We start from the raw sequence: 27,613 nt of genomic DNA, 5'->3' as shown, positions 1-27,613 counted from the left end.
CCCTGAAGATGGAAGAATGCTTTTTTCTTCCTCCAACTATAGGTCATATTTCCCTGTTTCTTTGTACTTCTCACATTTTTGTTGTTGTTGTTGTTGTTAAAAATGACGTTTTTCAATCTATTGCATTGATTCTGGATTTTTCTTCTCTTCCAGAGATTATTTCTGATTTTTCTTATTCCTTTGTTTGTTTTTTGAAGTAGCTTACCTGGGCTAAATCTTTGAAATCTATCTCCCTTGCTGTGTGTAGTTGCTGGTGATTTTTTTTTTTAATTTAAATTTAAATTTTTATTTTATTTATTTTATTTTTTTAAACATCACAAATAAGATTTTTTATTTGTCACCATTGAATGTCTGAATTTTAAACAGATTCTTGGACTGGTGGCTGATATCCATCAGCTTGTTCCACTTTAGCACCGGTCTCATCCCCAGTAGCTTTTCCAGAACTACTACCTTCACCATGAAGCTCCATGAGCTTTCCCAATTCAAACTTGGGCTTCTTCAGCATTTTTACTTTTCTAACGAAGACATCATGGAGTGGATAAATAGACTGACAAGCTTTTTCTATATCTTTTCCAATGCTGTCTGGAATCAATTTATTGACCACTTCTTTCAAGTCATTTGTCTGAACCTCTTGGGTCATGATCTCCATCATATTTTTCCGAATTTGGCGGACCTGTTGATGCTGAGCGTAAGAGGTCTTCTGAATCTGATTATTGCATTTTTAGTAAAACCAACACAAAATAGACGAAGCAAATAACCATCGGTAGTCTTGACATCAACATGAGCTTCAATCATGGTCTGCCATTTTTTGACCATGGAGCACATTTTGTCCCGGGTAAGATCCATGCCATGGAAATTGGTCAGGCAGTTTTTGCGCTGGACATCCTCAGTAATTAGCTTGAATTTTCTAAATGCAACTTCATCATTCTGCAGATCAGCAAGACTCACTTCAAATACACGACCCTTGAGGCCATCAGAAGCGATTTTGGTTCCTTGAGTTCTTGTGGCTAATGTTTTTCCAATATTTCTTATATTGAACATAGCTGGTGCTTTCACATCATACCAATCTTTCTTAGAAAATGGATCAACCACTTTCTTCTTGGCTCCCTTTTTGCCGCCTTTTGTAAGGCACTTGTTCTTGCTGACTGCCATGGCGCTGCTCAGGGAGCCAAAAGGGCTTAATTTTTATTTTTAACTTATAGTTTTTGCACCCTTCTGTCTGCCTTGCTTAGAGATCAGCCAGTATTTGATCAGAGGTATTCTCAAATACCTTGAGTTAGTAAACCTTCTATCTGATATCAAAGACCTTTGTGTGGGTAGAGGAGCACATTTAAAATTTAGGCATTTTCAAATCTGCCTGGCTTTTGCTTTTCACTGGGCTGCTCGTGTTTCCTATGTGAGTACACATGGCCTTGGGATCATCTAGGAGTCTGTGGCTGGCTTGGGCCATTTCCAGAGGCACACAGTCTCAGTCATTCTATACAACCTTCAAGATGATCATTTCCATTGTCACTGCTACTAGGCAGGGGTGTCACCCATTGGTCCAAATTGAATGAGTCCCTTCAGCCATGGCATTGCACCTGCTGTGCCCTTCCCTACAGAGTCTCTGAGTCTCCCCAGCTGGGAGGGTGCTTTGGGAGCAGCCTGGGGCCAGCATGCTCCAGACTCACTGTTTCTACCTGAAATGCAGCAGTTTTTAAGCATGAACACTTCATAGATGGTTGCATGCTCTTGGATGATGTCCAGCATGTGGAAATGGCTGCTTTTGTTAATTTGTGCAGTTTTATAATTGATTTTTGGAAAGAGCATTTGCCAACCCGCTCACTTGGCCACACATCAAGGTATTAACTCCCCAGAGTGCATTTGTGACTAGGGACATGGGGCAGAGCTGAGGGTGCTTGGAAGGATAGAGAGAGGAAGAAGTGGCTATATATGAGGCTGTAGAGGTTGGTTGGGGTAGATGAGACTTTATTTAGCAAAGAAGGAAAATGGAAGTGCCCACAGAGAAGGGGATTTTTCCCAGGTTCTTGAAGCTCAGTCAGTAGAGTGTTGACACTGGAACCCGGCCCTCCTGACTCCCAGTCCAGTGCTCTTTCCCTTCTTCCAAATTGCTTCAGCAGTTGTTGTTTAGAAGTTCAAATCCCTAGGAGTTTTCAGGATGGCAGACCCATCCATCCATCCATTGATCCATCCATCCACCCACCCATCATCCATCCTCCATCTATTATCCTTCCATCCATCCATTATCTTCCCTTCCTTCTATCCATCCATCCATCTTCTTTCCATCCATCCATCATCCACCATCCATCCATCCATTATTCTTCCTTCCACCCATCCATCCATCCATCCATCCATCCATCTTTTTTCCATCCATCCATATTTTTTCCATTCATCCATTATCCTTCCTTCCTTCTATCCATTCTCTGTGCTTCCTCTGGTCCATACACTCATTCAATACTTATTAAGTACCTCCTGTGTGCCCAGCACTGTGCTGTGCTCTGAGGCTAAGTAGAGAACAAAAACTGACATGGTTCCAGTGTTATGACCCTCTCATAGTCTCAGAGTGGGACACTAGCCTCAGGAAAGGGCAAGATCAGTGTTGAAGAAGTATCCCATGCTTCTCTGTTGGTCTTAACTAAAGCAATATCACTTTCAAGGGAAAACAATGAGTTTTAATTAACCTCCAAGCTAAAATCCCTCAAAACGTGATTTATAATAGTTATTTGTGGCAAATTTTATTTGTGAAAACATTTTAAGTCTGTAAGTATTTAAACAAAAAAAGAAGGGGTACCTGGGTGGCTCAGTGGGTAAAAGCCTCTGCCTTAGGTTCAGGTCATGATCCCAGGGTCCTGGGATCAAGCCCCACATCGAACTCTCTGCTTGCTGGAGACCCTGCTTCCCCTCCTCTCTCTCTGCCTGTCTCTCTGCTTACTTGTGATCTCTGTCTGTCAAATAAATAAATAAAATATAAAAAAAAGAAGCTGTCATATTTAATAGTTTGGTAGCAAAAATTTTGATTTCTGAAATGAATCTCAAAGGCAGCCATACTGTGAGTTGTCTTTCAAAATAGTCATTAAAATGGAAGGCTCTGGAAACTCCTCCTCCAGACAAAATCTGTAAGTCTGAGGCCCTTGGCCTTTCGTGGAGGGAACCTTGCAGAACGGTTTGGTACTTAGACACGTGCCAGCTGCTTGCGGCTGCCTGTGCCATTCCAAAGTGCCATCTGGAAACTGAAAAATGCAGGAAAGACTCTGGAGGCTTGGTCCACATGACAACAAATAAGTGGATATTTGGAAGTGAACTTTTGGACTACATCTTGAGTCATCCTCTGGGAATTCCTAAATACAACCTCAGAGGGATTAATGGAATTTTGTATCTCATCTTTCTCTCTTCCTTCCTCCATCCCCCACCAGGTGATCTCATTCCACAGTCATGTCCAAATCTGTGTCCCAAGCTCTGATTCTGTCCCGGGCACCATTTCCAAAGGCCTCTGGAGCCTCCCTGCTGGTGTGCCACCAAATGTCCCTGTGCTCCTGTGTCTGCCAGGATCCCTTATAGGTGGGTCAGGCCATGAACCCAGGCCCTGGCCAATGGGACATGAGTGACATTGAGGTGACTCCCAGGTCCAACCCCACAAAATATCCCATGTGGTTCTCTGGCTTCCTCTTCTGCCACCGTGACCTTGAAGGCTAGATGGTCCAGCTGGCAGAACCACAGGAGGGGGAGACACCTGACCTGCATCAGGCTTTGTGAATGAGTACAGTGTGCCTTCCTTGGATTATTTATCCCACTGGGATTTGGGGTTCATTTGTTACTGTGGCCCAGCCTAGTCTAGCCTGACTCATGGCTCCTGGATGTCCCACAGACACTTTGGAAGCAACACATCCAAAGCTGAGCATTCACCTGCTTCAAATTTGTGCCCTAACCATGCAGTGGCGTCATGTTGTCCCAGATGCTTCTGAGCCTCCCTAGAGAGACTTGCACGGGATGGGCCTCCCTCTTCTTCCTTCTCCCCATTGTGCTTGCTCGCATCTTGTCTTCTCTGCCCTGGATTGATGCCGTGGCCCCCGCCGGCCTCCCTGTCTCTTTTCCAAGCTCTAGTTTTCTGGAGCTGCCAGAATTATCATTCTGAAACAAATTTCATTGTGCTGTTCCTGTTCTTGAAAGCCCTGGAAGGTTCTCTTTCACCTTGGGAGAAGGCACAAGCCTGGAGCTTCTGGGCCTGGCTTCCCCCCAAGTCTTATGGTTCTTGTCCAGCGTGGCCAGGCTGCTGGGCCCTCCTTGTGTGGGCAGGGGACCTATGTCTTTTGTCCCTTGCAGGTCCTACACTTTGTGTTTTACTTCACCTGGGTCCCGGCTCATCATTCAAGACCTGCTCAAATGTATTCTTCTCTTTGCCAGCACCTCAGGCAGAATGAATTCTCCCTTCTTCCTTCCGCCGTACTCAGCACATATTTCCATAATAACCTGCATTCTCCAGGGTGCTTGTGGAGGTAAGCAGGAGGAAAGAACTACAGGGTCAAGAAGTTGGGGGAGAAACTGAATTCGTCAACGTCAAACAGACGGTTAAATTGCAGAGCTTTTCCGTTCCTTACGCACATGAGCCCGTGAGAGGGGTGGTCAGCCAGCTGTAGGGCTTAGACCACAGAGGCGCTTCTGGGGAGCGCCTCCTGGAGCTCATGTCCTGGAGAAGTCATAATGTTGTTCTTCCCCTCATTTTACAGGTGGGAAACTGAGACCCAGTGCACACGGCTGCTCGCCTCAGAGACAGAGGCACGTGCTTGCTGGGGACTTAGCACTGCCGTCTGGTCCCCTGCCCACCAGCATCGGTGGTTACTAATCAGCCCCCTGGGACCTCTCCCTTTGAATGAAGATATGTCGCACCCCAACCGGGATCTTGGGGGATGGCAGAAGACTTCTGAGGGGACGGTCGTGGACCATCACCTCAGAGCCGTGCGTCACACAGACGGACCTATGGTGGGTCATTCTGTTACTCTCCCACGTGACGACCTTCCATCAACGCGGTCAGGGTGCTCTTCTAAGCTCTGTAGAGACACTCCTCCCCCTGCTCGACAGCCTGGGACTCGGGCTGTGACTGTTCTCAGTGGATGTGGGGAGACTGAGGCACAAAGACACTCGGTGACTTACTCATCACCCCCCAGCACGCACCTGTCACACACAGACCATGGCCTTCAGCCTGGAGGGCGAGTCTGAGGAGAAGCAGGGCCCACCAGGCCTGACTATGCCCCTCCCCTCCCCCACGTCCCTCACAGATGTGTACTGGGCCCCTCTTGAGCCACGCCCTCTGCATTTGGCCTCCATGCAGAGACTCTGGGCCCCTACCCGCTTTCCCAGCTCCCAGGAATCCCCAGGGACCATTTCTGGTGTTGCATGTCCCTCTTAGGTCTAGCCCTCCTCTCCTCTGCCCTGCCTGCTGGAGTGACCAAAGCGGGCTCTGGCCCCTGCTGACTGATGGGGAATCCCTTCTCCCAGGGCCCACAGGGGCCACTTTCCAGGGTCTTCCCTGATGATCAAGTACCAGAAAGCTCCAAGGAGCTGAGGGCTCACTTCTCAGCTGTGGGCCTGTGATGGTCAGAGCCGGTCACTGTCCTGCTTCCTGTCCCCATAGTGCTTTATGTATGTACACAGTTGGGGAGCAGTGAGACTCGGGGCTGGCCCCCTGGCCTGTGCCTACCTGCCACGGGGGTTGGGGGGGCCACTGTCATTCTGGGAACCCTGGTCTCAGTGGATGTCAGTGGAGATGATAATGAGCCCAGCCCCGTCCCAGCCTCCCAGGGTTGGGGAAAGATTGATGCACGCGGAAGGCGAGGCTGAGAGGAGGGTGCCCCCCGCTTATCCCTCCCATTGCTGTGGACGGAACCCTTGCGAGCCTCTTTGCCTTTTCGTGCTGTGCCTCCATTTCTTCTTCCGGGAAAAGGACATAATGATGAAGCCCATCCCCCGGTCAGCTTGGGGGCCCGCACTTTGCAAAGTCACTGGGGCAGAGCTGGAGCCTCAAGTTGGCATGTGATGGGGCTCCATGGACACCCGGTGAAAGGAAGGGGGACAAGAGCCTGTCACACTGCATCAGCCCTGCGAGGTCTGCGACTGGAGGCAGCGGCTGCCATCCCTGTCCCTCCCTGGAGCCAGCCTCCAGCTCGGTGGGCCTCTCATACATGCAGGCTGGGCTGGCCCGTGGCTACAGGGTTGCAGGCCAGAGGAATCCCTGCCCCCACCAAGAAGTGACCACACCCCACCTCCCCTTAGAGTGTCTCATCCCCAGAGGGGCCACCGCCTTCCACCCCGTCTCCCTCCCTCTACGGATCAGAGCAGCCAGACCACCGTCTCCCTGGGGGGCCTTTTCTTCCTTCTCCATCTAGACACATTTCTCTCTGGCCTCCGGGTCACACTTCTGCCCCTGGCCTGAATGCATGTCCTGAGCAACCTCCCCACCAACTTGGCACCTTCCCCATGACAACCGGATAACGATCTTTCTCCCTCAAGCTGTCCCCTCCAACCCCTTGTCATTTGCTGGAAGGCATTCACAGCTCCCCACCCTACACCTGGCAGCTTCCTTACCACCCCTACCCGGCAGCTCCCCAACCCTGCAGTTTACCCTTGGCCCCTGCCCCTGGTGGCTTTCCCCCAACATCTGGCTGCACCCCCACAGCTCTCCCCACAGCCCCCCCTTCCTAACCTGGCAGCTTCCCCAGCCCCCCCACGCCTGTACCTTACTGTCCTCACCTGGCAGCTCTCCTACATCTGGCAGCACCCCACCCCCCACTGGCTGTTTCCCCACCCCCCACTAAGCAGGTGCAAATTTCTTAGTTTTGCTGGAGGCCAGGCCAAGGGCACAGCACAGGGGAGAGGCTCCCTGCTGTGGAGTCTGGCCCCCCAACAGCCTTTTCCCTCAGTCTCCCTCCTGCTGGCGCCCCCAGCATCCCCAAGAGCATTGCTCATGGAGTCCTTGACCAAGCTGAGCTTTGTCACATGTATCAAGACACATTAAAATATTATCACTAGAGACCTTTGCTGATTTCAAAAAGCCTGAGACTTTTAATGAGTAAGTGGTCGGATTAACAGTTGGAGAGGAGAAGCACTTCTCCTTTTTGGGTGGGGGACATTGCTGCGGGGTGAGGAACCCAGGCTGCATCTTGAAGCTAAAAGGTTTGGGCTGGGGTTCAACGGGGGCCCCCACTCACCTCTCAGGGAAAGCTCCGTTTCCTGGGTCCAACCATGTGCCGGGCGCTTGGCATCTGGTCATTCATGGATGCTCATAAGGAGCCCCACGGGGTCCATGGCACGCTCTGGCCGCTCGCAGAACTCCCAGTGAGTTTAGCGAGGGCTGGATAGTGGGCCCTAGACACAGAGGTCAGGAGTCACTGGCATTTTTCTAAAGTTCTCCCACGTGGTTCTCAGACAGAGCCCAGGCCTAGAACCGCCAGGTTAGCACAATGGCTCTCAAACCTGTGGACGCGTCGGAACCACCATGGGGCTCCTTAGAACACAGACCCCGGGGCCCCCATCTTTGTTTCTGGTTCGGCGGGTCTGGGGTGGGTTCCAGGAGTCACGCATTTCTAACTAGTTCCCTTTAAAGCTGATGCTGTGGTCTGGGGATGACCTGCAGAGAACCACCGAGTCCGGGCAGTGCTGGCGGGGTGATGACAGATACAGAGAGGGGACAGGTCTCCCACAGGACACCCTAGCTGGCACATGAGGATGCGTCCCTTTGAATCCGCCGGAGAAATTACTGAACCCCTGTGTGCCTTCACCTTCCTCCTCAAAGTGGGGAAACCTGTGGCCTCCCTGTGTAAGTGCTACATAGATGTATGCTAGATCGATGTGAGGTTCAGTGAGGTCCTTCTGGAACAATCCTGGGCCCAGAGTAGGCTCAAGTCCTAATTCTGATTATTTTTGTGACTGCTTCCTAAAGGATCAGTTGAAGGGTATCCCCCTCTGAGCAGCCTTCTTCCCTCAGCCCCACATAGGGGGCCGAGCCACTCTTTCTTCCCGGACGGTGTGGCCTACCGTGGGTCTCCCCCATCCCACTGGGGGCCCCCCACAAGCAGGGGCCAGGCGTGATGGGGGTCTGGAGCTCCGTGCCCCCCCTGGAGCCTGGAAGGAGGAGGCAGTGAGGGAGGTGGCTGGGGCTGCTTTCCCCGTCTTAGGATGTTCCCGTCGTGAGCAACCAGGCTTTACAAACCCGGAGCGCGTTTGATACCCCATACCACCGGAGCACGGATGCCGGACCCAGTGTCTGCACACACGGGGCCTCTGCCAGCTTTCACACCCCCTTCTGCCCCGGGGGGCACCCAAATGCTGCCCCGTGGTCTCCCCACGCTTCTCTACAGCAGCATGCCCCTGGCTGCCCCCTGTTCTCTTTCCTTTCTGCACCCAAGTCCCCTGCTTTCCTGACTCGGTCACCAGTGAAGGTGAGCACAGGCCCAGCAGGTTGCTGGAGTGGGCTTCCTTCCGTCATCCTCCCCAAGTCCCTCACTGCCTGCCTGGGCCCAGCCCCTACGGCCTCTCTCCACCTGGACAGGAGCCTCCTAAGTGGCTTCCTGCACTGGTCCTCACCGTGGCCGGAGACACAGCTCCAAAATGTCGCTGGTCTCACTCCCCCACTTAAAACCTTCCAGCGACTTTGCACCAGCCTGTGAATACAAATCAGGCCCGCTGCCGGCCTCCCCCGAGCACCCGCACCCTCGTGGACTTGACTGTGGCTCTCCTGCTCCAAGGGCCTCTGGGACCGCATTTCCCACTCTCCTCCTCTTCCGCTGCTTCTCCTTCTGGGCTCAAAGTTATGCCCTTTGTGACTCCTCCCCCTGGTGACCATCCGATTTTCTCCTGGGTCCTCAGTCCTGTCTGAAATGAGCCTTCCTTGGGACCTCTCTGCACAAGGAAGGGAGCTCTGCACCGGCCCCCGGGGGGGATCTTACCCATTTCCTTCGTCACCGTGTCCCCGCGCGGCAATGTTCGACAGCCTGGTGACCTCAGGGAGTCCCCACGTCTCTGAGCTTTGGATTCAGAGAAGGGCCGGATCAGTCCTGCCCTTCGACAAGCCCTGCAGCCTTATCTGGGCAGAAGCAGCCAGCGGACTGTTCTGGAAGAAGCCCGGTGAGGCATCCGCCACTCCACCCACCTTCCAGGTCTGGACTCCCCTTCCACGCGGTCGTGGACCTTCACCAAGTCACAAACAAAGTGGGCCTCCGTGTGAGCCTGCGACAGTGGCTGGTCGTGCCCATGGTGGAGAGGCTCCGTCTGAGCCTCTGAGGGGCAGTGAGCCTGTGAGCCCAGTGCCCTGACCACAGGTAACCACATGGGGCGGTGGGAAGGACGCCATCGAGGGGCCAGAAAACCCGGGCTGGAATCTGGTCTCTGACCGGCTCTGGCCTGGGGAACTCGGGCAGCTACCGCCTGGTGGAGTCTAGTTCCTCAACTGTGGAAAGGGGACCATCACATGCACCCCACAGCCTGGTCGTGAGAATTACCTACAATAACCTGCAACGTCTCCTCCTACCCCGGGAGCGGGGACTCCCCCCCGCCCCCGCCCTCTGCCCCGGGCCCCAGGGATAGTGTCCAGAACAGAGTAGGTGCTCAGTCACTTGTCACAGTTTATCTTGGGGACAATGCTTAGGGGCTCCCTTTTATTAAAACAAGCGAACAAATGGGAGAGAGCTCTGAGCCTGTGTGGTTGGGGAGGGGCGGTGGGGACCGGGGTGTGGGGAATGCCTGATGGGGCACCAGGTCAAAGGTGGGACACGACCCGGCCCTTTCCGGACAGCCGGCCCTGCTTTCCCCGCCAGGGCACGGTCTGCCCTGTGCCTTGTTTGAAGCTTCTTTCTGGGCTCCTGTTACCCGGCTCCCAGGCTTGCCTCCCTCAGCACTGCACTGACTGGGTTCTGCTCCTTTCTGCTCCCTGGGCCAGAACATGGGTTCCCACAGCTGATGGCTTCTGCATCCCTTCTGTACCCCGGGCCTAAGCTGGAAATTTCGAGTCTGACAGGTTGGGAATTGACACCACGAAGTGGGAGGGCCAGGGCACATTCCAGGGGTCACATCACATCCCGCCTCTTGAGGCTGGGCACAGACAGCCATGGCCCTGGGGACGCTCTCTGTAATTGGATATGACTTCCGGCTGAGCCTGGGGTGGGGGGGTGGTGAGCCAGTACCAGCACACAGGACACTGGGCGCTTCTGCTCTTGGGGGCCAGAGGGAACCCACAGTCTCCACCCTTCCCAAATGTTTGATGCTTTGCTCCTCTGCCTCATTCGTGGTTCTTTCTCTCTGGAGTGAAGATACCCAGCTGGGAGGCAGGTGTAGCACAGGGCCTCCTGATTTTTACCAGATGTAGAGGTCTTGGGGGAAGGATGGAGACAGGCTGGCCCCCTGCCCCCCACCCCCCAGCCTGGCCCAGGATGCGAAGCTGGTCTGGCCTCAGTGAAGTTCCCACTCCCATCCTCCTATTTTCCCTAAGGCCTATGTGGAGCACAACAAAGTTCTATTGAAATCTGCCTAAAGTAGCCCATGACCTCCCGTGGCGGCTTCCTGGGCTCTGGCTCTCTGTGGTCTGCCCGGCTGTGCCCTGGATGGGTCCTTGTCCCCACACCCCTCTAAATGCTTCTGCACCCAGGTGCCTACCCTCATGTTCAAAGACTGCCTGGTTGGGCCAGGGGCAGTCTCAGGGCCTTTGCAATGCCTAGAGAGGCCCCTAGGTGCTGTCTACACTGCCCGCTCAATCTTCGGAGGCCCCTGCCAGAGAACACCTCCCCACTTCCACACTGTGTTAGTTCGGGCTCTCTGGAATTCTCTCGTCCCTAAAGGTGTTCGCTGGGGTGCGGGTCTCCCCGGGCTGTCATCCAGGGCCTGGCACCTGGCAGTGGTTCACCCCTGTGCCCCCAGGGCCTGGAACGGTGCATGGCACCAGTAGGTGCTCAGTGAGTACAGGAGGAAAGGGAGGGAGGAAGGGATGAGGGCAGAGAGGAGGGCAGGAGCAGGGGAGGAAGGGGGAAGGGAGGAAAGGAGGAGAGGGCTCTCTCGGGCTTGGCGCTCCCTGGGACCTGGGTTCAGGCCCTGAGCCGGTGGGCGCTCGCTCGGCGGGCGCGGGGCCGGCCGGCAGGTGGCGGTGCGCCCTAGGCTGCGCGGGCGGCGGCGGAGCGGCGAGTCCCCTCCTCCCGCCCGCTCCCTCCCCTCGCCGGCTCCTTTCTCTGCGCTCTCGCTCGCGCTCCCCAGCGCCCTCCCGCTCGCCCGGCCGCGGTCTCCGTCGCCCGCGCCCGCCCCGCCGCCGCCCCTCGGCGACCATGGCGCCCCGGGGCCCCCCGCGCTCCCCGAAGGGCCCCGGCCCCGCCGCTCGAGCCCCGAGCCCGGGGGCGCCGCCGCCGCCGCCGCGCTCGCCGCGCTCGCGGCCGCTCCTGCTGCTGCTGCTGCTGCTGGCCGCCTGCGAGGCGGCGGGGCGCTCCCCCGAGCCCGGGCGCCTGGGTCCCCGCGCGCTGCTGACCCGGGTACCGGCGAGCCCGCCCGCGGGGCGCGCGCTGCCTGGCGGCGACGAGGACCGGCAAGCGCGCGGCGCGGAGCCCGGCGCCCCGGGGCTCGGTCCCGCTCCAGGTCCCGGCGAGGACGGCGCCCCCGCCGCGGGCCAGGGGCGCTGGGCGCGGGCGGCTCCCGGGGCCGGAGCGGCTTCGCGGGCGCAGGTCTCGCTCATCAGCACGTCGTTCGTGCTCAAGGGGGACGCAACGCACAACCAGGCGATGGTGCACTGGACGGGCGAGAACAGCAGCGTAAGTGACCTCCGCGCGCCCCCCGCGGCCCCTGCCCCGGACCCCTCGAGCCCCCACTTCCGGACCGCCCCGCGGTCACCCTGGGCGTTCTCGGCGACTTGGGGACGCGAGTCACCTCGGCGGCGCCCCTACCGGACTCTGGCCAAGGGTTTCTTGGGGGAGAGGTCCCCAGATATGTGAAGACCCTACCTCACAGGGTTCTGGGACCCCGAGCCACCTCGGAGGCGCCCCCAGTGGCCTCCCGATCCCAGGTTATGGGGTGGGGGTGTCTCCCGAGGCTTCGGAACCCTGGTCACCTAGGGTCCCTCCCGGTCCTTTAGGACCGCCCCAACTCGTTGTTGCGCCCGGACCGCTCTCAGACTCCACCCGGTCCGCTCAGCGTTGTGTTCTGGGTTTTTGACTGCGGGAACCTCTCCACCCAGGTCTGCCCGGGACCCTGCTAGTGGTCTACCCTGGAGCTTGCTCCACGAGCTCCAGGAATTCCGTGGTCCGCTCGGCGTGGGATTCTGGGACCCCCTGTCCGGATTCCCCTAGTGCGACCCGGGGCTGCACCTGGAAGCGCAGGGACTGCGTACCCACGGAGTTGGGCGCCACGCCGCGCTCGCAGCCGGCGGCCGCAAACTCCCCGCCCTCCCTCCACCTTCCCCTGTACTCTGGAAGTTGAGCTCCCCCACCCCTGGCCACATCTATTAGGGTCCTGGGTGCCTCCTTCCTCCAGCGCTGCGCTGTGGTTCCTATCCCTCTGGATACCGGTCCGTTCCTTTTTTTTTTTTTTTTTGTGGTTCTTGGAGGTTGGCCCTCATATTCTTCCCTGGGGAGCTGCCTCAGCCTCCTTTTTGCCTAGGGCAGATGACCAATGGTCAGGCATGGGTCGTCTCCCAGCAGCCCTGGTGGGTTATCCCCAGTTTGGAAAGAGAGCAGGGAGGTGGCAGCTGTTATGGGGGGGGGCTGTTGTGTGGGGAGTAGAGATGGGACTCTCCGCTTACTCCCTCCGCTTACTCCCCGCCATCGGTGTTGACTTAGGTCTCTCCAGAGGCTGACCCCCACCCCCGCGGTTCTTTTCTTGGGCAAAGTTCCGAGGAGGCAGCATGGGGCCAGCACCCCTGCATGCTTTGGGAGTGGAGGGATGGGCATCTTTGAGCTTCCTTACCCAGGAAAGGGGTGTAACATGGGCTCCAGGAGCTTTTACCTTTCTCTGGCCCTGCTGGTCTGATGCGGGTGGGGGCGGGGCGGATTCTGCCAGAGAAGGGAGGGGTGGGGGTTGACCATATTGGACCACCCTATGGCTTCTCCAGCCGAATCCTGGGGCAGCGCATCCAGGGGGCAGCACTGGCTGCACCTGATTGGTCCAGAGCCCAGGGCCCTGCCGGTCCCCCACCGGGTCATTTCTGCCACCTGCAGTCAGACTAGAAGCCTTGGGTGGAGGGTGGGGGGCTGTTGAGTTGATGTCCAGGAGGCCAGCAGGGGGCGCTCAGGGAGCCAGGTGGAGTGGGGGTTGGGGGAATGGTGCCTGTCCGGAGGTAGCAGGCTTCCCCCTCCCTTGAAGAGCCCTAGGAGATGGTCCCTGAGAGCCAGGGGGGACCCCAGCTCTTGATCACTCCCCATCCTGGTGGACAACCCCCCCCCCCCCCCAATCCCCGGCCTTTGTGCTGTAAGCTCTGACTTAGGGACCTAAAGGTAACTAGGAACCCAACATTTCCCGGAACACATGAGCATTTCAGGTCATCCCCTAGAGCCCCACTGTCTCAATTAAGCCCCCCACCCCACTGGCTGAAGGGATGAATCAGCTGCTGACCCAATCCCTGGGTCATTTTCCCTTCCTGGGTGAGGCGGGGAGGTGGGGGTGGCAAAAGGAAGAGGGAGGTGGTCAGGGGTGGGACCGGCACCTTCAGGACTCACTGGCTCCCAGCACCCACCCCAGCATGAGTACAGAGCCAGAGGGCTGTGCACCTTCCTTGGGAGGGAGTGAGGAGGGGTTGGGCCCGTGGGGCTGGAGTTCTTGGGTGGGGGTGGGGAGCATCAGAGGAGCCTTCCTGATTTTGCTCCCTGGGGACTCAGGCTCAGGTGTGTGACTGCTTTGTAACTAGGTGGCTTGTATCCTGGCTGCTGGAGAAGGGGGCTTGGGAGGGGAGGGGATCTGGCTTCTCTTTGGTGGGGGAGGGGCAAGAGGTCCAGAACAGGAGAGGTATGTTAAAGGCTGGATCTCTCCGCTGCCCCCCTCGCCCTGCACCCACCCCCCCCCCCCCCCCCCGCCGCAAAGGGGAGGGCAGGGATAGCATGTAAAAAGCCAGGCCCAGCCTGGCACTTAGCACACACTTAGGAGGCAGAAGCCAGAAGTACCTTATTCCCATCAGGGAGTGTTGTTGGAGCAGCAAAGAGAAGGCAAGCTGCATGGAAATGTTGACCCAGGCATTTGGCTCCAGCACCTTCTCACTTCTGCTTCCCTTCTCCCGCTCACCCATCCTCTGGAATGGGATGTTGAGGCCAACTGCATTCTCTCTGGAAAAGCAGGTCACCTTCTGGCCCAGGGATCAGGTGGTACATTAAGAATTTCATCTTGCCTGGGGAAGGCTCATATGGAAAGGGAAAGCGGAACCAAGTGCTTACATGAAAATGTGTTTCTAATTGTTACTTGTTCAGTGCACAGGTGGCATTGTTTTCTGGGCACGCGAAGAAGGTCTTAGAAATGTGCTTTGCTCCCTCTGTTCTCAGCGGGCAGCCACGGGGCCCGAGATATTAACCAAGGCATTCTGCACTTGGTTTTGCCTGCACTTGAAGGCACGATTGGCTACAACAGGGAAGAAACAAACTTGAGGCCGATTTGCAGAGCAGAGCCTTTCACAAATTTTATTTCGCTCTGTGTGTCTGGGTAGGGAGACCCCGGAAACTATTCTTTGCAGATGTGGCCCCCAGCAGCAGAGGAAGTGTTCGCTTTACCGCAGCAGGTGTTTTCAAAAATTAAAAAAAAAAAAAACGTTTGCTGAGAGGGATAGACTTTCTGATAGTGTTTTCGAGCGTCTGCGAGGAGTCACGGGATTGCAGGAGACAAGCCCTTGTCGCTGAGCACTGGGAACCTGTGTGTCTTTTCCTTCCCACGGCCTGATTCTTCCCGCTCCCATGGAGATGGGGAAGCCGGCTTGCCTGGAAGTTCAAACACTGTCTTTCCGTCTGTGGAGCCGTAGAAACGAACGGTTAAATGAGCTAAATGAACGTTTCATCGGGACCACTGGGCGTTGCCTTTGAGGGATCCAGGAGGGGCTTTGCCCCGAGGCTCCAGGTTTCGCTTCTCTAGAGCTGCTGCTTCTATGTACTATTTGGCTGTCGCAGGGTGTGGCACTTAAGCTAGCTTTGGTGCCTTCGCGGCACTTGAACGTGAGCTTGCTGTGACTCGACCTGGTTGGTTCAGTGTTGTCCCCGCATCAGTAGATGAGCACCTCTCCCTGTCCCCCACTGTCCCCATCCTCACCCCCTCCCCCATTTGCACATTTGCACCATGCTGTGCCCACAGGGCTTGGGATGTCCATGGGACATGGGAGCTGTGTATAGAGGTAATTCTGAGCTGGTGATCCACATTCTCTGCTCTGGGGTCTCTAGGATCCGGATATTTGTGTCTCTTTTAGACCCAGGGAGCCAAAGCTCCAGATAGAGGGTGTGAATTGGGTCATGACAACTTGCCAGATGTCACGTTCCGGGAGGGCAGGTCCATTAGTGTGCTCGGGCACACTCAGGCAGCCCAGACCGGGTGGCTTCAATGACAGAAGCGTGTTTCCCCCTGGGCCTGGAGGCTGGGAGTCTGAGGTTGGTTCCCTCACGTGGTCGTCCTCTGTGTGTGTCCTGTCTCGATCTCCTCTTCTTCTGAGGACCCCCGTCAGATTGGATCAGGATCACCTGACTGGCCTCATGTTCACTTAATTTGAACGTTTTTAAAGACCCTCCGAAATACAGTCCCAGTTAGAGGGGGTTGAATGAAGTTTGTGGAAGGGGCCCCAAATCAGCCCACAGCAGCGGGGAAGGGGTCTCTCTCACCCTTTTGTTCATGGAGTGTAATGTGGTAGATCTCAGGGTGGTCTGGCAGGAGAGAAGGGAGGGACACCAAAGGTAGGGTACGAGGGGCAAGTGCCATCTTCCCTGGTGGGGAAATCAGGGGAGGCTGCCTGGAGGAGGTGGTATCAGAGTGGGCCTAAGGAAAGATTAGGGGAGGTGTATGGGAGATGGAGAGGATCACTCAATGGGGAGGAACAGCATGGACAAGCTCTGAGACGTGGAAATTTAAAGGTGTGTACCTGTTGTGTAAAGACCGTGGATGCATTGTGTATAGAGATGGATCAGAGGGAAGAAGTTTGGGAAAAACAGGTTGAAGTCAGCTCCTCAGGGAACCTAATGTGAGGCTGGAGAGCCCATGTGGGCTGGATGAAGTGGTGGCTTTGTTTTGTTTTATTTGGTTTGAAGGTTAAAAGCTTTTATTTAGAAAGGCCAAAATGATTGTGGGCTAATTGGAACAGCTAGGTTGTGCAAAAATGACTTGAAAATCCCCTTTCGATGTCCCCAAAGAGTTGATTCCGTTATATGTGCTTTATTCTTCCTGTGGACCTCCGACCTCAGGGGGGTCAAGCAGAAATAGGGCTTAGGCTCCCTGCCATCATCGCTGGGCTCCAGGCAAGGCACTGGACCCCTGAGAAAACCAGCAGGTTACTGGGGATGGTGCCCGGGGAGGCTGAAGCTGTGGAGTGATCCCAGTTCCTGCCACAGGGTCCCCTCCACACCATGGAGGGGAACCTCTCAGGTGACCATGTGCTTTTCTGTGTATGACAGGGAACTGGTGGGATTGGTCACAGAGACGGTGGTGGTGACGGACATGTGATCCTCAGCGCATGCTGGCCTGGGGTTCCCCGGCCTCATCCTTCCTGGCTCGGAGATCTTGGGCAAACTGACTCAGCTGGGTCTTGCCATCTTGGAGCCTGGCTGGGAAGCCTCGCTTTGCGCCTGCTTGGCACCTGAAGGAAGTGGTCCTTGTGCTCCGACCTGGGCCTGGCCTACAGCGAGCTTGTAGGAAGCTATGTTGGGTCCCATCTGAGCACCCGGGGTGGGAGGGGGCTGTGTGGGTAGCAACGGGGGCTGGAGGGGAGGCTTCTGGACAGAGGCTCGGAGGCGAGGCTCCTGGGAGACTGAGACTTGGGCTGGACCCTGGAGGGGCGGGGGAGGCAAGGGGGTGTGAGAGAGCTTTCCAGATGAGGATGGATGGGCTGTGGCAGCCCCTCGCTCTGCAGGCCTCTCTCTTTCCCAGGGCCCTGCTGCTTCACGACACAGTAAAGGCCTTCTCCTCAAGCACTTGTAGGTTCTCGAATGAACAGGTCCAAATCCAGTGATAGAGCTGACTTGTGGCCTGTGTCTGATGCCGCGGTTTCTTAGAGGAGAGCTGGGTAGCTCCAGGGTGCAGGGTCTCACGTTCAAGCCCGCTGAATGCTACGTGCCTTATTTTGGAATTCCAGCCCACCGCCGTGCAGGCCTCCCGGCAGTCTGAGGTTAGGGACTGAACTGGAGGGAGACATCTGGCCCATGGGAGGCTGAGCTGTGGCTGTGTGGCACATCAGTGGTGACCAGTGGCCACCTGGGGCGAGAAGCAGACTGGGAAGCAGAGCATGAAGGCCCAAGGCGAGGCACGGGGGGCCTGCAAAGCCCCAAACACTAGGACAGGGAAAGGACATCCGTCAGTCAAGAAGCCGGGCTTGAAGGCAGAGAGACGGCCCCATTAATAAAGTTCCTGAACACGTTGCACAAATCTACTTTTACTTTAATAAAGTGGCTATTTAATCTGTAGTTGCATGAGAGTTCCTGAGAGTGTTTTAAAGAGGTCATAAATTAACTCCATCCTTCTGCCGGCCCCTTCGGAGCGGAGTGTGGCCCAATGCAAGGGCCTTCTGGAGGGTTGCCTTTATGTTTAATTCTGATTTTATTATTATCTGTCGGAGGCAGGCTCAGGCCCCGGAGCAGGGGTACGGTGTTGGAGCGGTTGGAAAATACTCCGGGAGGAGGCCAAGCCCCTGTGCCTTTCTCAGTTGAGAGAGACCCTGAGGGGGAACTTGGCCTTGCTTTGTGTTTGAGGTATCTATCCTTTTGCCTCCAAAGACAGAGTTATTTATAGAATCTTACAAATGACCTGTTTCATCCTCACCCCTCCTAAAGCCCAGTGTATGTGAGTGCTTCGTGGAACAGGGGTGCCGACGAGCCGAGATGCCAGGCCACCGCCGCTGTTCCCGGCCACTGTCCCCAGGATTGGAAGCCCCAGAGGCAGGGAAACCCGGGACCCCCAGGCCTCCATCTGCAGCGTTTAGAGGCTCGAAGGCAAGCACCTGGTCTGTTCATAGCCTGCTATTTTGCTGCAGCAATCCCGTGAAAGCCTCACACTGGGCCGGAGCTGGGCTTCTGCACGTAGAGGAAATGCCTTATAAACGTGAAACGTGCCCAGGATGGGGGTCCCCCTAAGTATGATCTGCTCGCTCGAGCCCCAAGTTTTCCTAGAGCCATGACCCTCAGGGCCCCAGGTCAGCAGGTCCACGAGTGGTGGACGGTGGGGGCCCTGTGCTCGCTGGTACCCGGCAGGTGCACGTGCGCCCTGACCTGCTCCGGCTTCTGTGGGAAACTGAGGCTTGTTTTCAGCCTCCCGGGGAGCGGGTGGTGGGCACACACCCACTGAGGGCAGCAGTGACATCTTTTTAACTTGAGCCCTGTGGCTCGGGGACCCTTCACACAACGTGTCTCATGCTCATCCTCTTCATCCCGACTCCGTTCCGTTTGTCGTCTTCAAAAATTAATAGGGATCCTTGAACGTGTGGGCTCTCACAGGAGGACTGAAGGAAAAAGGAAACCTCGGATGCTCTTTGGAGATAGAAAAGTTCCTCTCCATTCTGCATTTCTGTAGCAGTCAGTGACTGTGTTTGCACAGAATGTTACAATCTTTTAATTAGTTTCTTCTCAGACCACCTTGAAGATCTTAAAATAACACCATTCTCCTTCCTCGGTAATTTTTTTGCAAAAGCAGGTAATTTCTTTGCAGCGCGGAGCTCATCTTGACTTCAACAGGGCACACATCCCTCGCACGGCGCCATTTCCCGATGCTCGGAGATAAATTCGGTTCGAATCAAAGTATAAAAACAATTGCTTGTCATTTACATAGGGCTCCTGATGAGTAATAATGAAGTTAATAATCCCGGGCTCCACTGATGGGCTCATTGCTATGCCGGGTGCCTCACCTGCCTTCCCTCCGCTAGCCCTGCAAAGTTGACATGATTATCATACCCACTTTCCAGACAAGAGAAGTCAAGTTCACGGCCACACAGGGATGAGGGGGGCTTGCCTGAAGCCACACAGCTAGTAAGGGTCCAAACTGACATCTAATTCTTTTCCTCTTAAGCCTGAGTGGTTTTTTTTGTTTTGTTTTGTTTTGTTTTTAGTTTTAGTGCAAGAGATATATTTTCTTGATTATTATTTTGTAATTCTAAATGAAAGTATCGTAAAAGTTTTCATCATTACCAGGGGTAGGTGTCTGGTTCAGGGACTTTAAGCCACCAGTGCCCTCCGCCTCCAGAGCTCACTCGTTTTTCTCAAATGGAAACTGTGTCCCCATGAAACACTAGCCCCCCGTGTTCCCTGCCCCCAGCCCCTGGTGCCCTCCCTCTGTTCTGCTTTCTGTCTCTATGAACTTGATTCCTCTGGCAGACCTCACCTAAGTGGAAACATACATACATACGTTGTCTTTTTGTGACTGACTTATTTCAGGAGCATAATATCCTCCAGGTTCATCTAGGCGGTAGCAGGTGTCAGAATGTCTATCCTTTCTTTCTTTTTTTTTTTTTTTTTTTAAAGATTTTATTTATTTGACAGAGAGAGATCACAAGTAGGCAGAGAGGCAGGCAGAGAGAGAGAGAGAGGAGGAAGCAGGCTCCCTGCCAAGCAGAGAGCCCGATGTGGGACTCGATCCCAGGACCCTGAGATCATGACCCGAGCCGAAGGCAGCGGCTTAACCCACTGAGCCACCCAGGCGCCCCTGTCTATCCTTTCTTAAGGCTGAATAATAGTCTGTTGTCTGGGTGGACCACATCTTCATCCGTCCGTCTGTCTGTCCATCCAGGGAGCACTGGGGGATGTTCCTATCTTCTAGCTGTTGTGAATCACGCTGCGGTGATCCTGGGCATATAGGTAGGTGATCGAGTCCTCGAGTCCACTTCTTGTGGGTGTATACCCAGAAATGGGCCTGCTGAGTCATGTGGGAATCCCGGGTTGGTTTTGTGGTCGAGCCCGAGGTCTTAACTGGAGCAGAAATTGCTCTTGTGTCTGCCTTGAGTTTTGCCGGCCTGCCCATTAGTTGCATGACTGCAATCCCCCAAGAAGCCCACCGCCTGCGTTTCTGGAAGAGAACTGTTGACCGTGTTAGAGGCGGTCCCGCGTCTAGAGAGGGCCTGGTGGCGAGACTGTGCGTGGGAGCGGCTTTTGTTTCTGCGTTCTTCCAATAATCCTGGATTCTGCCAGCACGACCCAAGGGAGGGGCTGTTGCTCAGAGCCCGGGAAAACCAGCTCTGTCTGTGTTGCAAAGTCAGAAGGAGGCTGGCTGGTCCGCTGCCCGGCCAAGGAGGGGGAGGAGGAAGCTGGCTGGGGCGATGCGGTCCTGAAGGCTGGTGGTGTGCATTTCAAGTTCAAGCTTGTTCCACTTCCTCCCTGCATTTAGGAGCTTTTCCCTATTGACTGCCTCATTGGCCTGTGAAATAATTCAATTTTCCCTCCGTAAAAATAAAGCACTCAATAAAAAATCTCATGTTTTTCTCAATTTATTCCTATCAATCCTGCTTAACCCCATCCAAGTTCATTTTCTGATTTATCCTTGGACCGTGGGATGGGGCTTCTGGGGATTGATAACTGCAGCAGCTCTGTTTCTGTGCTTTGAGGGGGCTGCTGTGTGCCTCGCTCGCTGTCAGGCACCGTGGGCTACCCCCTGACGCCCACTGAGGGGCTTCCTGGCTCCGGCGACCTGGTTCGGGGGGTTCTTAGCACTTTCTGTGCCATGGACGGCCCTACTCTGAGTCTGGAGGAGCCCATGGAACTTTGTCAGGATGTTGTTTTAATAATGAGCATAAAAGAAAATCTACAGCATTCAAAGGAAATCAGTTCTGTGGCAATGTAGTTAGTGAAATACTGAATTGAATTTCTTTACCAACATAGTAAAGGAGCCAGCAGAAGGCAGAGGCTCGTATGTGTGTAGGAGTAACAGTGATGCGAGGCCATGGCCCATGGAAAGAGAGGGGAGAGACAGACCCTGTGGGAATGATTCCTCTTCCCTGCTCCCTGTGTACTGTGTCCCCCAGGCTCCAGCCTCTGGGCTCTTGTCTGCTTGTTCTCTGTTCTCCCCCAGTGCCTGGCACCTAGTAGATGCTCAGTAAGCCTTTGAGTAGAAGAGGAGTGACTGTCAGTCCTATAGGGTGCCAGAGCCCAGAGGCCCAGCCCACTCCCCTTTGGGGAGTGACAGGGCTGAGGCCCCCTGTTCAGATGCCTACTCTTTGAAGCATTAACTACTCCTCACCCCTGAGCAGACAGTCATGTTGGCTTCCCAGAGACCTGGAGAGGTCTCTTTCCTGTCCGAGACGAGGCCGAGAGGAAAGCTGTCCAGAAGCTTCTGACTCATGGCAGTGGCTGTGTGGTCAGGCCCTGGTGCCACCAGGTCTCCTGCCTTTGCCCTTTGGTCAGGAGCCAGGGCACTCTGGTGAGAAGGCACCTGCTCTGGAATTAGGGGCTTTAAATAGCATCCCCCGTTCCAGTCTCATTTCATGGATGTAAGACAAAATGTCTGGGAGATGGCTACACTCAGCTTTTGGACCAAGACTGGGTGGGCTAGGGTGCTGTCTCCAGCAAAGCTGGCCCAGGACATGGCTCTGGGGCGGTGGGAGCACCAGCTTTGGAGCGGCAGGAGCACTGACTCTGGAGCAGTGGGAGCACCAGCTCCTGGTGGCCTGAGTATCCTTCTCTGGTACCTGCGGCCCGTCCATCTGGCTGCCAGCAGCCCCGCACTGAACAGTCCCTTGGGCCGGCTCCCCGGAGGAGTGGCCTTGTTCCATGTCACTCTCCTATGTTGTGTGTCCCCTTCAAGGTGTCGTCTTTGGAGGCTGGGGTGCTGGCAGCACCCCCTTTCTGTGCCCCCTTTCCCCCACTGACATGCTGCACACAGAGCCCAGGGGAGCACACACCAGCTGGTGTCCTGTGTCCTGGTCCCCATAGTGACTGCTGGGACCTGCGCCTGCCCTAGGGCACAGGAGGAGATTGCTGGTGTGTGCAGAAGCTGGGGTCAGAGGGCAAAGCTGGAACCCACTGAGCAGATGGCGGGGGTGCCCGTCCGAGCCAGGGGGTCTGATGTGGGTACGTTTCCCGGAACGGTTGGCCCAGCGGTATTCATGAAACTTGGGGGCTCCAAGAATCCCCTTGTACAGAGAATTTCTCGTTGATGACTGGCTTTTCACAAGTTGCTTGACGTGAATGATTGCCTGGAATGCTCTCTTCTTAAGAGCAAGTCAGTTTCTTTACATTCTGTCCCAGGCGAGCAGAGGCCTGGACCGGCACAGGGAAATCCAAAACCTGCGGCCCTCGGGGGTGGAGGGACCGTTGGGGCCGCCTTCCCTAAGATCCCTCTGCTTCCTGTCTGCCCCCCCTCCACCAGGCCAGCCCTGGACAGTCAGCAGCGCCCTCTCTGATACAGAAAAAGCAAGAAGGACGAGCCCAGGACTCCGAGGTGGCCTTGTCCCCATCTGTCCGCCCAGCCCGTGGCCGCCTCACTCCTCGGGGGTGGGGGGGAGAGGGGGGCCATCCATGTGTCATGTTGGGGAAGGAAGAAGATCGCCCTCATTTCTCCAGGGAGCAGGGAGTCCTGCCTTCCGGAGGCTTCCAAATGGCCTCTCAGTGCATGCTGTCCACTGAGAAGTTCAGGGAATGGTCATCTGGGCAGGGCCTTGGCAGCACAGGGGTGGAGGCAGGGCCCATCTTCTGCCCTCCGCTCCTCCTCCCTCTCCTGGGGACACATTTCCTGGGCCCCCTCCCTGCGGGCCGGGCTTCGTTCTCGGCAGGTCAGCAACGGACGCCCTTCTGAGCCGGCCATCAGAGACTGCCCGCTGGTCTCCGGGCTCAGCTGCCTCCACAGCCCCAGAGCCAGGGCAGCGGCCCCACCTGTTCGTGCCTATGGCTCACAAGACCTCATGTGTTAGTCCCTGAGTTGCCCGTGGCCCCAGAGCAGCTCTCGAGATGGCCGCTTTAAGGACAAGAGACTGCAACTCCGTCTGGGCCAGCAATACTGTGGGGCAGGGCTTGACCTCTGCTGTGTCTCCTTCAGGGTCCCCAGAATTTTTGTGGGGATGAATCCTCCTGTCACTCGGCTCACTGCTGGCCTCTCTGTAGTCCCGTAGAGGAGCTTGCGACCATGCCCAGGTCTGGGGTCTTGGGAGCACTGAGAGGGCTCTGAGAGGCTGACCGGCTGTGTGAGCCCACCTGTCCTGGCTGGGAATGGGCAGCGTGGAGGGTAGCCCCATCTGCCTCCACATCTTTCCCCCAACACAGCACGACCCTCACATGTTCCATGGGCTCCCGCATGCCCACCAGCTCCTACCTGTCCCTGACCACACTCAGGCCCTCTTCACACCCACGGCCCTCCACGGGGCTGTCCCCTCTGCTCTGCTGCCTCCTGGCTACGAGTGGCCCTGGCCAGCTGCTAACCTCACGCGGTTTTGTCTTTCTCATCCTTAAGGACATTAAGTGACCTTGTGGACCGAAGGCCTATGTAAAGGGCTGGCCTGGTTGCTGGGCCACTGGCTTCTACCCAGGGTGCCCCTCCTCATCCCTGCTGCTCAGGCTGGCCCTCCTCACCCCTGCCACACTGCCCCATCCTTCAGGAATGTGGTCCCTCACCCTGGGCCTCACTGCCCTCCTTCTCCGAGGCTTCCTGCATACTTCTGGGGTTGGCTGGCCCATCCTGGGTGGGAGGAGGGGGTTCTCTGGGGTGCAGTGGTGTCGGGCCAGAGACCCCCCCCCGCCCCTGCCGGAAGGGAGCCTGCCAGAGAGTGAGAGTGGGGTCAGCAGAGAGGCCATCTGGAGGTGCTTAAGCCCCAGGCTCAGCGGCCCCCAAGAGTGGTGGCTGAGCCCCACCCCTGGCTGGTGCGTGGGCACCAATCCACGAATTTGGGGCCATTTCCAGTCTGGGGTTTGCTGGAATCTGAAGCTCCCCCTGAGGCTGACTTCGGCAGGTCTTGTTCTCAGTGTGATGGGAGGAAGGCAGAATGCCAGGGTGACCCCCCCGCTTGTCAATGACCCGCAGTTTTATTGACACCCACGGGGCTTGGCTTAGCCTGAATTCGCACTTCCCTCACAGGGCCTTGGAGAGAGCGGGTTTGAATGGTTGATTTGCTCATCCGACCGCGAGCATGGAGAGTTCCGGGCCCTACCTGCTGCCGGGTGGAAGGACCGACATGGCCAAATGAGGCGCCATCCCTGCCCTGTGAGGGGACGGACGACGAACTGGGGACACAGGGCAGGAGTGGGTGGGCAGCTGCCATGAAGGAGCACACAGGTGTGTGTGGGGTCTCTAACTGGAGTGGGGGAAGCAAGGGCCTGTGTGAGTCAGTGGTCAGGGAGGGTGTCCTGATGGAGGGGGTGGCATTTCCCTGAAGTCCGTCGGGGTTGCAGCAATGCTGTGTGGGGCTCTATCCTGCTCTGGACCTGGAAGGAGTGTGGGGGATGGTGGCTGGGCTGCTGGTACTACCTGTCCTCTCCCAGGCAAGCCCCCCCAACCCCCATGATGGGGGTACACGGTGCCCACCTCTTCATAATATCTTGGGCCCAAGTTGATACAATTCACGTAAACACTGGTCACCAAGCCCAGTGCCCAGGAATGGGGCCCCGGGGACCTGCCGCCTGCTGACTGCATCGGTCATTCCTGGACCTACCATGAGAAAGGTGTTTGGGGGATGTGGAGTGTGGGGGGTGGTCCGCTAGCTCACGGGACAGGTGCCCACAGATTCCAGGAGTTCCTGCTGCTCGGTGGACACCGGGAAGGTTTATGGCAGGGCTGAGTCCGGGCGGCAGACTCACCTGTGAGAAATTTCTTGAGTCTGTAGTTCTTCCTTTAGTCAGTATATTCTGGGTCCCTGTCCTCCTGCCAGGGGGCAAAACCGGCCCCTGAGCCTCCCCACCTAGAGAAATTATGGAACATTTCCCAGAGTTGGTGCTTGGGAAAGGAAGAGGAGGGAGGCAGGACATCTAGGTGGTGGGAGTAGCAGGGCATAGACTCACGGAAGAGCCTAGAAGGGAGGGTCCTCGGGCAGAGCCAGGAGTGGCTGCTGGGCCTGCCACTTTCCTACTTTTTGTTCTGGCGCCTTCTTTTTTTTTTTTAGATTATATTTATTTATTTGACAGAGATCACAGGTAGGCAGAGAGGCAGGCGGGGGCGGGGGGGCGGGGACAGGCTCCCCGCTGAGCAGAGCGCCCAATACGGCTTGATCGCAGGACCCTGAGATCATGACCAGAGCCGAAGGCAGAGGCTTTAACCCGCTGAGCCACCCAGGCGCCCCTGTTCTGGCGCCTTCTTAAAGGCGTGTGTCTATGGGCATCCTCTTGAAATTCTGCCGAGTGCCTACATGTCCCACCCGCTGGGCAATGGAGGAGGAAGCAGTGGCGGAGGGGCAGGGGCGTGGGTGAATGCCTGAGCCGCTGTTGGCTAATCCTTAATCCCTTTTATTCCCGTTCCACCTGGAAGAAAGCAGAATGGCATTTTTTTCTGAGCAGTGCAAGGAGATAATGAAGGGTGTCTGTTTCTGCATAATTCTGTCAAGAATGTTCCCAGGCTTCTGCGTGGGGAAGTCCTCTTCCATGGCCTGAGTCTCCAGGGCTCCCCTGCCTGGAAGGCCTGTCTCCCTGTACCTCCACTTGGAGGCAGAGGGCAAAGAATGGGGCAGAGTGCAGGGGATGCTGGGGGGTGACAACTTTCGGGTCTCTGCCTCCTCTCCCTTGGCCCTCCCGGCTTCTCTTCCTACCCCAACTGGGCTGTGCCGTCAGCACCTTGGGGTTTCACCTGACTGTGTTCCAGCCGACTGGTTAGACCTTCCTGCCCAGGCTGAAGGGGAGGTGAGTTTGGGGTGCCTGTTCCTATGTCCACGCTTAACCGTAGCTCCTACAGTGCTGTGCGAGGAAGGGAGTGCGTTAAGCAGGGTTTTTTTTTTTTTAAATTTTATTTTTTTAAAGATTTTATTTATTAATTTGACAGAGAGAAATTACAAGTAGATGGAGAGGCAGGCAGAGAGAGAGAGGGAAGCAGGCTCCCTGCTGAGCAGAGAGCCCGACTAGGGGACTTGATCCCAGGACCCTGAGATCATGACCTGAGCCGAAGGCAGCGGCTTAACTCACTGAGCCACCCAGGCGCCTAAGCAGGGTTTTTGATGACAAGTCATAGAAACCTGAAACCAAGGCGCTTAAGTGAAAAGTAGAATCACAGGTCACAGATACAGGAAGCCCAGGGTAGTGACTTCAGGCGTGGCTGGCTCCAGGGGCCCTGTGGTTGGCCCCAGGCCCTCCGTCTCTGTCTCTGTATCTGGGCTCTGCTTCCCTGTGTGTTCGCCTCCTTCCGATGGCCCACTCGGGTCGGGGGTCTGTGAGAAGCTGAGGCTAGGCCCCAGCAGGATTCTAGAGCTCACACGCCTGAGCTGCACCCATCATCCCTGCTGGGTGGTGCTGCTGGGTGGGCTGACATGCTCTGAGCGCCAAGCCCAGACCCCGTGCCCAACCCTCGAGCTGCGTACACTGAGGCTAAGCGGGAGCGTTTCTGGGGAGCACCCTACAGGGAGCACATGGGGAGTTGGAAGGGGGCCGGGCTGTACCCTTGGTCTCCACTGGCTTTGTGGGCAGAAGGTCATACTCCCACCTTGGGAGGGCATCTGGCACCATTGCATGGCGTCCCTTCCCCTCTCCCAAAGCCCCCACCTTCCAGAGTGTCATCTCTACTTCCGTTTACATGGACGAGGCCAAGATGGCCTCCATCACCTTGCTTTTGGTGGTTTACTGTCTGTTGAAGCCTCAAACCAGGTCGTCCAGGTCACTTGCCTCTGCTTGGGGCTGTGTCAGCCTCCACAGAGCTTGTGAGTGAAAGAGGACCTCCCTGCACCTGACCTCGGGATGGCTGGTCTGCTCTTGGCCGCTGTGCCCTGTGGGTTCCCTAGGGCGAGGCTGGTGGGCAGAGCTTTGCAGCCACAGGTGGCAGGGTGAGGGGCAGGGGGGGTGGCCCTCAAGCCCCGAGCACAGGCCCCAGGAGGGCTGCAGCAGGGCGGGAGGTGGCCCCATCGGGTGGAGACGGGGGCTGAAGACAGCCTGGGGAGGGGTCCCCTAACAGCGTGGGTGTCCCGGCCCCGAGACCATCCTGTCCCCGAGCCGTGACGTTCCCTCGGGGAGTGGATGCCCTCTGTGAGGGACTTGGCTGCAAGCCTTTGTTGGTGTCTGACGGGAGCCGCGGGAGAAGGTGAGTCACAGATGTCTCCTCGGCTCTTCCGAGAAGGAAGCCAGCCCTGCGTGCGGCGCCTCTGCCAAGAGGACAGCTGTCGGCTGGGGAGGCTGTGGATTCACTCACCCGCCCATTCGTTCATTCACTCACTCACTCACATGGGCACCTACTATGTGCAGGATGGCTGCTGGGAGGAGATCCAGGACAGACTCACAGGGTCTCAGCATTTCCAGGGGCTTGGGATCCCTCCAGTGACGGGAGGCTCACCCCTTGCTGAGACAGCACATTCCAGGATGTCTGGTCTCTGCTGAGAGTGGCTGAG

At 56.4% G+C, this 27,613-nt stretch overlaps 2 protein-coding genes across 3 annotated transcripts in view; one reads left to right on the top strand and one right to left on the bottom strand.

The window, feature by feature from the left end:
- Nucleotides 1–282: 282 nt before the first annotated feature.
- On the bottom strand, nt 283–1,172 carry LOC116584840 (40S ribosomal protein S3a-like). Its single transcript, XM_032333748.1, is given in 2 exon segments — nt 283–717; nt 720–1,172. Coding segments are annotated over 2 exon segments (792 nt in total). The 5' UTR covers nt 1,153–1,172; the 3' UTR covers nt 283–358.
- A 10,016-nt stretch (nt 1,173–11,188) lies between these two features.
- Nucleotides 11,189–27,613, top strand: part of SORCS2 (sortilin related VPS10 domain containing receptor 2) — a 424,965-nt gene continuing 408,540 nt past the window's right edge. The window contains exon 1 of one of the 2 annotated variants that reach the window (XM_032333741.1): nt 11,189–11,777. In XM_032333741.1, coding sequence (XP_032189632.1) covers nt 11,301–11,777 — 477 coding nt within the window. In that variant the 5' untranslated portion in view covers nt 11,189–11,300. The remainder of the gene's footprint in view (nt 11,778–27,613) is intronic. The other variant, XM_032333742.1, reaches the window with a different exon arrangement.

The sequence above is a fragment of the Mustela erminea genome, chromosome 2 (genome assembly GCF_009829155.1).
Source record: "Mustela erminea isolate mMusErm1 chromosome 2, mMusErm1.Pri, whole genome shotgun sequence".
NCBI lineage: Eukaryota > Metazoa > Chordata > Mammalia > Carnivora > Mustelidae > Mustela > Mustela erminea.
The sequence above is the reverse complement of the archived record's forward strand: the minus strand, read 5'-3'. Positions and strand labels throughout refer to the sequence as shown.